The sequence below is a fragment of the Stylophora pistillata genome, chromosome 12 (assembly GCF_964205215.1).
Source record: "Stylophora pistillata chromosome 12, jaStyPist1.2, whole genome shotgun sequence".
Taxonomy (NCBI): Eukaryota; Metazoa; Cnidaria; class Anthozoa; order Scleractinia; family Pocilloporidae; genus Stylophora; species Stylophora pistillata.
The window spans coordinates 24,422,505-24,433,277 of record NC_142530.1 but is presented as its reverse complement, the minus strand read 5'-3'; the positions used below and the strand labels follow the sequence as shown (position 1 = coordinate 24,433,277).

Sequence of the window (10,773 nt, the reverse complement as noted above, 5' to 3'; positions counted from 1 at the left end):
GATTGGGCGTGGAACTTTATCGCTGAATTCGCAGAAATCGATTTCGGGAAAGACCCTCGTATTTGTTTTTGACACCCGCCTCGCTTGTCTTGTGGTGAAAATGTCTTGGATCTTTAACAGGTAACAAGAGTATCGGTGGTCACCAAAGAACTGACATCAAGCGATCACGTTTTGCTGTTTCCTTTGCTCCATCAAAAACCAACCGCTGGCACCTAGTTTCTCTGCCATAAACTGAATTATATTTAAGGCTAGCTAACTTCGTTCACCCTTTTACAACTTAGTGAAAAAACTGGAACTACAACACATCTAATTTCCAAGAATTCAATGTGTTTATTGATAATGGCAGCTTTCATCTTTGAGACTTTTATTAATAGAGACGTTCTCCATGAAAACAACTTGGTAACTTAGGGGATTGAGGATCCAACAACACAGGAACTTAGTAACTGCAATCTCCACGTACAAGTGATCATTTGGGGACTTATAGGCTACTTATCGTAGACGAAAGTGGTAAGGTTGATGTACGTCGCCCCTTACACCGTTATTTCAAGTAATTGTTTGACAATGGCTTGACTTAAAATCGAACTAGTGCAGTTACTTCTTCATGATGAAATATAGTACAGAAACCTCACCGTGGTTTTACTGACTAGAAAGGGTCAGCTTTGCGTTTGATTTCCGTCCACTGACTGCTTGAGTCAACTGCAGGACACGACTCAATGCTTAACAATGCAAAAACAATGCTTAACAATGCAAGCGAAGCGGCTAACCGCCGTCTTCTGGTTTTACGATCGATTCACAGATTCTGTCTTAAAACCTCAAAATGACAGTTGTGAAGATTCTTCAGCCTCGATTCAACAAATCTTTCGAAGATGGGTAAAGGGGGGAAAGAGTACCATATAACCCCATACATTTAATTATACATTCAATTTTATTAATTATGTATGCACCCCATTGTTTTTAAGACAATGACTTATTGCCATGGGTTTAGCATATATACATTACTAATAAGTCTTTAGTGCTTCAATAAAAGAGAAATTGATTGAAAGCGGCTTTTTCGTCTCCATTCCTTTCTCACGTTCTTCTCCCTTCTCCCCTTGGTTCCTAACTTCTCCTCGGTTTGTATTTTCCTTTCCTTTTTACCCTCTTGGCAGTTCTGCTTAGCCTTGAACCATCGCTCCTCAGACAACGCGTTATTATCAGACCATTATCAAACCACAGCCTTACCACTATGCTACGCAAACCAGTTAGGAGTTCCTCTCCAAAAGCTACTTTTTCTTTTACCTTTCAGTAAAAAAATTTTCATAACAATATGTGCATTGATATAATGCAACAAAGGTCCCCTTTGCACTAAAGAATGGATTTCTTCTTCTCTACGATTGGCCAAATACCACATCGTTTGGCCAAGTATCACATAGTTTCTACTAACATCAACGAAAGAAGAAGATATAAGGAAGAACAACAACAACTCGGAGATGGAGAGACAGAATTTTATTCGACTTTCTCGAATATTATCGGTTCACGATCGGTGCATACAGTGGTGTAAGGATCACAACCTGCTTGCGACGTCGGTAAAATGTCCTCGAGCTGGGTACAGCAATGAACTTAGCTAGACGCGACGTGCTTCATCGCGAGACGGGTACGAGTTGCAATGTTCAAAAAAGGGTTGCGATGGAATGGCTTCAATGCGCCGGAATACACCGGTGCGCACACACAGGGTTTCGAAAATACATGGTGGGGAATCAAACGAGGTTTGCCCCAAACAGGAACATCCAAAGGACTTTTCAAAGGCTACCTACAAGAATGTAAATTATGTGGCGTCAGCACTACGGAAACGATCCCTTTGGAATCATTATCGAAGATATCGCCCAACTTTATGAAGTCCAGAAAGACTAGATACAAAGGTTTCTTTGCATCGCTGTACGCACCGGCCTTCACGAACAATTTTCATCACTAGGACACGAAAGGATAATGAAAGAATCAACCAAAACCACAAGAAGAGGTAAGACACAACTTTTATTTTAAATTTTGCATTGACAAACTTCAAAGCCTGACCGTAGACTTAAACGTTATTTTTCGGCCAATTTTATGCTTTCAAAGCGAAACTGAACATTCAGTTAAATTTCAAAATTAAAAACCTCTGGAAAATTATTCGAGTTTTCCGTTTTGCAAAGTCAAAACGCGCCAAATTTACCCTGTTTCAAAAAAGACTTTGAAAAAAAATCCAATTTTTGAAAACAAAGACTACTAGTCTCTGCGGAGTTCTATTGTTATCGCTATTGTTTTAATTGAACAAAGACTGAATGCATAATTAATGTATGGGGTTATGTAGTACTCTTGCCGATTGTTTGCATAAATTAATGCAATGCACATGCAAGATAGTGGAATATACTTCAGGTAAACATACATGTGCCTGTAAAAGTTTCAAATGACTGAGTTATAAAAATATAATAATAATAATAAAGTGGGTTTCATAGAAAATGCTTTCGTGTAAAACAATTAGAGCTGTTTGGGAAATTAAAGTAGTCACTGAAACAAGCAATGCTAAGACGCAATCAATCAATGATCACCTCGGGACTTTGCCCATGTTTCATAACAAAATCAAGTTAATTATTTGTTGACGTTTCAAAACTTACAAACTTCATTGTCGGATAACATTCCCGAAAGTGAAAGTGTTTGAAGAACGAGTGGGAAAAACCCCTAATAACTGAAAGGCAACATTTGTTATGATGACATCACTACACTTTTCCGGCTTTAGAGGGCTTTCCCTTCCTTTCCTCTTTGAAAGATGTATTTTTAATCTTAAATAATGCACAGTCTGTAAGTCATAAAAAGGACTGAGACTAAAAGGGACCACAATAATATAACTAGAAAATAGGTGAGTCTGTCAGTATAATCAGTATCCTTAAAAAAAACATGATGGCGACAACTGAAAACAGTTGTTGAAAAAACAACTACACGAAAAAAAGCAACCAAAAGAAACGTTCTGGCTGGAAACACGAGAAACGGGTTGTTTTTTTTTTTGTTCAAGTCGACATTTTATTAAGAGTTTAACTGACAAAGATTTCTGATGACTTCCTCGTCAAACTTGCAGGAAGAAAACATGGGCCAACCATATATAATCATAACAAAACTATCGATATATTAGATGAGCACAGATTGCAAATGTCTATATTGAACATTTTAGGACGTGGTTGTAAACTTACAGAAATAGGCGACTTAACTTTTCTGTTTAAAATTATCTCTACTGCTAACCTATCTAACTTGACTACGTGCAGTCTCTTTTTCCTCTAGTGAAAGTTAAAAATTTCTTACAGTGAAATTGCGAAGAAAAACACATCAGAGAAGAGATTGACTTTAAGTAAAGTATCAATTTACCTGTTTAAATCAAAAAAATTATACCATTTCTTTTATTTTACAGACTGTATTAGAATAAAGGTCTCCAGCTAAAGGTAAGCTAGTCGTGTTTTTGTTCTCTTCTTTACTTCCTACTGAGCTTCACAGGATCAGTCTCTGAGAAACTGACTAACCACAAACTTTATGGACCCGAACTAATCTTAAAAATCTAATCCAAGAAACAATAAAGCCATCCCAGCTTGAAAGCCACATCATTCCCTTTCAACCCCTGATAATATTCTTTGGTATATATACTAAAACGGTGAATAGCGTTGAAGGTGCGTTCTGATCGCCTACTCAAGCTCAGAATATCCTTTGCCTGGCGAGAAACGCGCGGGATTTGCGCCCGAAAACATTGTAATCGTTGCAGGAATAATCGGGTTGAAACATATGTTTGTGCTATATTATTTCACTGTTTTGTATATACTAAAACAGTTTTTCGCCTTAGTGTTGGTGGCTAGCGATGGATAATTATTTATACCCATACTTCCACTTCGGTAAATGGTTGTGGATTGTTTATTAAAGGTTTAACTATTGATATCACTGTTTCAAATGTAAATAAAGCAAACTGAAACAAAAAGCCTCCTCTGGTCACTTTAGAGAAACGAAAGGTGAATGTGAGGAGAAAGAGCCATAAGGGAAAGAATAGCATTCATCTCTCTTAATCTAGCTACATATTGTATTATGCTTTTCTGTATTGGATTACGTTCTTCTACACTGTGTTATGCGAAATCAAATCATGCTTACTGTTACAATCGTGCAATTCTGTTCTTGTGTGTTGTATTATGGTCTTTTGTTCTGCAGTGAATATGCTTCCGTCATATCGTGCACGACTCAGTGAAAAAAGAGTTTGGACGACTAGGCATGAGTGGGGATGGGTCTAGTGTGTCAAAATGGCGGACGAGGAGGGTGATCGTGTGCCAGCCAGAAATCACATTCGCAATGTTCTTTTTGATATTTTGAGACAGCTGGAGTTGGGAAATAATTCCTCTGACACCTTGAACCATGTGCAATACCGAACAGATTGCTTGTATGAAATCATACTCAGGTGTTTTCATATTGGATTTGTTGACGAAAGTGTTGTCACCATTGTGAGAGAAGCCCACGACTGTTTCAAGTTGAACGACAATGTTGTGATGTATAAAGCAGGAAAGGTGGTTACTGGTAGTTCTGGTAGACCCAGATATAATATTTCTAGAGAAAAACGGGAGTTCTTGGTTCAAAAAAGGTTCAATAAAGCTGAAATAGCTGTTCTTCTCAGGGAAGTTAAAAAACCGTTGAGAGGCGATTGAAAGAGTTTCATTAGTCCATAAAGGTAACATATTCTGATATTTCCAATGAAGAATTAGGTGCAGAAATTACCATTATAAAAAACACTTTCCAAACATCGGATATATCCGCATAGGAGGAACTTTTCCTTTCACGCAATGTGTGAATTCAGCAACGACGAATTCGCGAGGCAATAAGAGGGGATAACCTAGAAGGAACTCTTTTGCGAGCTCTAGAAATGAACATTGTGCAAAGGAGAAAGTATCGAGTCATAAGGCCCATGGCATTGTGGCATAACGATGACAATCACAAACGTGTCAGGTATGGGGCATGTTAATGTATGGCTACAGGGGGCTTCCACCTAACATGGGGAAACTCATGTCTAAGTGGTGGAGGTACTAGTTGTACCTTTTTATATATGTGGATTACCGGTAAAAATGCGGTTTTGGTACTTCTGAGGTGCTCAGTTTCAAAAGGCCCCCAAGTTTGCTTTTGTCAATAATCTGACATGAGCTTATTAAGTATTAACAATAGTCACAATACAATAATTAGCAACTTACGGTGGAAAGAACATATTTCAATTGTAAAAATTAGAACCCTTGTTCACAGAGTAAAGAGGAGTCATAGGGCCAAAGTTATAGAATGATTTGTGTAATTCTATATGTAATTATGCTTTATTTCCAAGCATAGAATATGAGCTAAAGAAAAAAGAATTATAACATGTTCAAAACACATACCTCACCAGAAAGCTGAGGTTTTTGTTTAGAGAAGCACTGAAATTGAACACAGCAATCATTCTTTCTTTCTTTGGTTTTGAGGGGGGAGTTTTGAAGAATTGTGCATCAGTCAAGTCAATTCTAGCTGTGCCAATCTGCCCCCACAAGTAGCTGCACAGCAATTGCATGCTTTGTTAGCCCTGGAAGTCGGGCATTAACCTACTCCGGAACTACCCTCAGGCTTTTGACACATCAGTGGTTTGGAACTCAAAATCGAAATATAGAGGATTTTATGGGAAAAGACTAGTAGTTTGTCACTAATCGACTTGTCTGTCAAGTACTGGACGAAATTGTGGAGGTTTGTCAATTGGCTTATCAAGCCACAACTTCAGATCAGGAAAGACCTCAGTGAATATGAATTTCCCATTCAGAAAGTCTGCAGTAATATCCTGGCTATGGGGCACTAACTCTATCCACACATGCTGGAGTTCCCCTTCCGAAACAGAAAAATTCCAAAGCCAGGGGAATGGCCTGGGAGGGAGGGGGGTTTGAGAGATGGGTGCAGCTGGAATTGACTGAGCAGAAAATACCAAAGCACTAAACCAAAATAAAGTTACCTCTGACAACTTTGTTGATGTTTTCTTACTTCAGTAACAGGTATTTCAAAACAACAGTTTATCCATTGCATGTTAGGGGCATTATTTCCACTCTTGCTTTGGTTTAAAAAGAAAACGGAAATGTAAAGCACACTACAGTTATTATGTTGAGAATAAGAAAGACACAGAAATTCAAGTGTCCAGGTTTCACGAGGTTTAAAGAACATAGGTGCATACTTCCCTTTCTTTCTTGGAGGAGCAGAAAACTTATTTCTGCTTTGTGGCACTGGACAGCGGCTACTACCAACGAACATCATCGTAGTTAGCAAAACGTGTGCGCAGATTTGAGGTAATTCCTCTGCCCTGTTTGCATTACAAGTAGAAGTAGCTGTAGCAGGCCGGCTACTATCAACGAACATCATCGTAGTTAGCAAAACGTGTGCGCAGATTTGAGGTAATTCCTCTGCCCTGTTTGCATTACAAGTAGAAGTAGCTGTAGCAGGCCGGCTACTACCGCCTGCTGCACCGGAAAGTAATTCTTTACACTAGACCCATTCTCCACTCGTGCCCAGTCGTCCAAATTTTTTACATCGAGTGCCATACAGGATATGACGTAAGCATAATTCACTTTACCATAATTCAACAAGGAAAAGCATAATAGATGACAAAAGACCATAATACAACACACAAGAACAGAATTGCATGATTGCAACAGTAAGCATAATTCCGCATCACGCAATGTGGAAGAAAATAATCCAATCCAGACAGACATGATTGAATGCGAAAGTTCTGCGTTGGACTTTACAATGCCAAACGAGAAGAGCAAAACAGCGCTTTAGAAGTCTAAAACACCATGTTAGAACTGCACCCTTTTTATCATTTTGTTTACCTCTCCAATCGAAAGGTGTCACATCGTGACAGATACTTATTCAAAAATGTTTCAAAGTTTGTTTGGAAACCTTTAGAGTTACCTTTACTATTACGTAAATACAAATGTTTCGGTGAAGCCTTTCTTTTTCATTTAAGTAACTTATGTATTTTTTATTATCTAGTCGCTAAAGAATGATTCAGTATATGAAGAATCTTCCCGATATTAAACTCAGAATTGTAGCCCTAAATCATTCGTTTTCTTTTGGAGAGTATTTTGTAAAGTGTTGGATCATGAAGAGAACAATGTTATTCGCAACCCCAGGTCGGTCCGTATCGAGAAAAAACTGGGTCCTCTGTCTTGAATACCGTCCTCGGCCGTTCTCAAGAGCTCGGGCACAGTTTTTCCCGTACGGACCTCCCGGCTGGTGGATAACATACATTTCTTTCTCTTTTAAACCACTTCGGTTGCCAGCAAAAAATTGGTTTCAAATTAATTTGTGGAAGCAAACGTGTCAAAAAGGGTTGAAACGCTTCGTACAAACCGTTTGTAATTAATTTTAATCCTTTACAAAACGTAACTCAGAAAGTTAAAACGTTAGGTTTTTGTTTACAGTTGAATCATTAGTAAGAACTTTCATTCTTCCAAACAATTTGATCGTTGTGAGACAGAAGCGAAGTTTTGAGTCCAGCTACAAATACACTTTCGGTAAGTTTATTAAATTTGGACATTTGTACCGTAAATTACACAACAGAACCGAAGGGGTTCAATGAGAAAAAGCTGCATTAAACTCCCTTGTGTCTAAATTGTTAGTGTCTCACTCGATTAATATAATTTTTTCGGTGAGAGAAAGACCTGCAGATTTTACACACGCCATGGCCGCAAACAAACAGGTAAACTCTCGCAACTTCAAAACAACATTCGACTTCATTTAAAATTACTTTCCTTGCCATCATTGACTCTACAGAAGGAAAACTGAAGATAAATCGTCGATGGAAGTGAACAATACTTTCCGTAAGAACGTTGACTGTTTGAAGAAACAATTGTCGTGACAGCCATTGAACTTGAGTTTGATTAACAAACCATTACCGTTGTTTTTTCTTGTATCAAGTGTACTAGCCCTTTTTTCGTACGCACTCTCTAATTGAAAAGTGTCAGATCGTGACAGATGCTTGTAAAAAAAAAAAATGTTCAAAGCTTTTTGGAAGCATTTTGAATCACCATTACGCAAATAAAGATGTTCCGGTGATGCCTCACTATTAATTTGCTCTACCGTCACTAACTACTCGCTCAAAAATTGTTAAGTTTATATAGAGGGAGGCTTTGGGATTTACTGTTTTGCGGTTTTGACTGTTTTTTGGATCGGTTTTTCGGTTTTTGGGCCAAAAAGGTTCGGTTTTTCGGTTTTGATGTACAGAGCGGTTTGCGGATTTTACGTGTTTTTGCATTCGGTTTTCACGAAACTCTGATGCGGTTTTCGGTTTTTCCTTTTTTGACCCCTTTAAAAGTGAAAATGTAGCGGTTTTGTCAGGTTTGCAGGCGATTTTCGGTTTTGCTGCCTTTTTTCGTCAGTTTTTTGGTTTTGGAGCTCGAGGTTTTTTTCTCAGGTTTTGCGGTTTCCCAGAGGCCTCAATGCCCCCCTCTATATAGGATCTTGCTGTAATTACAGGCTAAATCCATCGGGTTGTTTTAGCAAGCAATTCCCTTAGTTAAAGAAAATAAAAATGTAATTCACCAGCCGGGAGGTCCGTATTGGGAGAAACTGTGCCTGAGGTCTTGAGTACCGACCTCGGCCGACGGATTCTGGCGTTACTTAAGACCTCGGGCGCAGTTTTTCCCAATACGAACCTCCCGGCAGGTAAATAACATATATAACTTATGAAAATAAATTACTTATGATTGTGTTACATGAAAAACAAAATTCATTATTATTTGTCGGGACATTGATAAGATACCTGAATTTCTGTTTCGAAACCTCTCTATCTTTACTGCCTGCTGTGAGCGCACCATTTATGTCTTCACGTAACTGTTTATGTCGTCATCATAACCTCTTCGAGAGTAAAAACTTTCCTATGACGAGAACTTGCTAAAATACATCTTAAATTAGTCTTTGGGAAACGTTCTAGCTTATTAAAAATAAATCTTTCCTTAACAAAAGTAAGACCAGAGACAACTTCCATACCCTAAATTGATAAAAAGCGAGTGACGGCGCCGCCTTCCACATTTTTACTTCCTTACGCGCAGCCAAAGCTGCAGTGGCTGGTTCATTGTGGAACCAACATCGCTGGTGCCTCAGAGGAGGAGTTCAACTCGCTCGAACCGTCAGAATCTGCAGATGTTATTGTGAAACCAACATCGCTTGAGGCATCGAAGTATACCTCAGAAGAGGAGTCCGATTCCCTAGAACCAACAGAATCTGCAGATGTTAATGGGGAACCAACATCGCTTAGGGCGTCGAAGTATGTCTCAGAGGAGGAGTCCGATACGCTCGAATCATCAGGATCTGCAGATGTTATCAACGTATGATATTAGTGACTAGTAAAATCACAACCAAAGAGGTCGCTGTTATGATATCCTCATTTACCATGCGAGGTGTTTAATTTTCATCTTTTTATAAAATTAAAACGTAAAATCTCCAAATTAGCGTGCTGTGTTTAGAAATCACCGCATTTTCTAATTTCAGAGCTGGAACGGCAGAACGCGACATAATAAAAGGATCACGTAATTATAACAAAATGATTCCTTGAGCAGCGCCAAATTGGCTGTAAAGAGTCCCATATCCTAAAAGCGCGGTTTTATCACATTCCACACAAAATTTCCGTGAAAGCTTACTAATTCATTTTAACTTATTCGATACGAGGTGATAGTCAAACGCATTTGACTCAAGTATTATCAACAACTTTTGTTTGTGAACGTATTTCTTTTGCCGTTATCTTAATGCGTCTCAAAACAAGAATAACCCGTTAAACAATTTTAAAAGAAAATGAATAAATAAATAAATAAATCAAGGTGTTAAGAAAGTCTGTGCGACAGGAAAGGACTGAAGTTTTACAAGTCTATCTACGGTATCTTACCCGCCTGACAAACGAATGGATTTACGATGGCCATCGCCTTCTGTCGAAGAGAGTTAAGAAAAAAAGTTGGCACACAACGAAGTTAGGGTTAGAGAAAGATGATTTTAAGGTGTTTCTTAGCTTGACGCCAAGTCACAGAAAGTTAAAAGCGATTTATGACTCCAGCTTTTTAAGCGGTTTTTGAACTTCAGAACAATAACCTTGATTAGTTGTTTCTCCACCTTCGTTTAATTTAAGAATGCGTCGCATTGTTTTGCCCGCCTCCCTTCATTTACAAACGTTTAAGAAGGGAGTGTGACTACAACAAGAGGCACAGAAAAACATTTTCTTTTTTCAGCGACAGGGAAAAGTGAATAAATTGAGCCTTGTTTGTCTGTTAGAGTTCTTAACTTTGTGCAGGTTGTGCACAAAGCGCAGAATACATATCTGAAAAGTGAAATCACTCGAACGTAAAAAAAAGTGATGTCACTCTTTCCTTCTTCCCCGAAGTTTGACAACAACAGTGTTTTCTTTTCCCTGCACCAGTGGTTGAATAATGAAACACGCACGCACACAATTCAAAACAGAAAAAATTTTCAACTGCAGTCATTCCGTGTAGCATAACTGAAAACAAAACGCTAGTTATGACTATAGTTTTTAGTGAAACCTTTGGCGTACTTTGCTGTCTAATTCATTCATAGTTTCAGCGACTATAGAAGTGCTGTGAACGAGCTCCTTCGTTTCTATCTCTTATTTACGGATTGTAAAAGGTTATTTTCTGACATACGTAGTTTTATGGCGGTTTAAAGTTGAGTTGTTTAAAAATGGAACAACACCTGAAATCTCTTAATTGCTCCAGTCTACTCGAGACCGCTTGCCCG

The 10,773-nt window shown here is 38.5% G+C and overlaps 1 protein-coding gene across 2 annotated transcripts in view; it reads right to left on the bottom strand.

Annotated features, from left to right (window-relative positions):
* Window positions 1-7,531: 7,531 nt before the first annotated feature.
* LOC111340075 (uncharacterized) overlaps window positions 7,532-10,773 on the bottom strand; it is a 47,580-nt gene continuing 44,338 nt past the window's right edge. For both annotated transcript variants that reach the window (XM_088740692.1, XM_088740693.1), the window contains 2 exons: window positions 9,914-9,953; window positions 7,532-9,342 (listed from right to left, as the gene is read on the bottom strand). In XM_088740692.1, coding sequence (XP_088596818.1) covers window positions 9,104-9,342; window positions 9,914-9,953 — 279 coding nt within the window. In that variant the 3' untranslated portion in view covers window positions 7,532-9,103. The remainder of the gene's footprint in view (window positions 9,343-9,913; window positions 9,954-10,773) is intronic.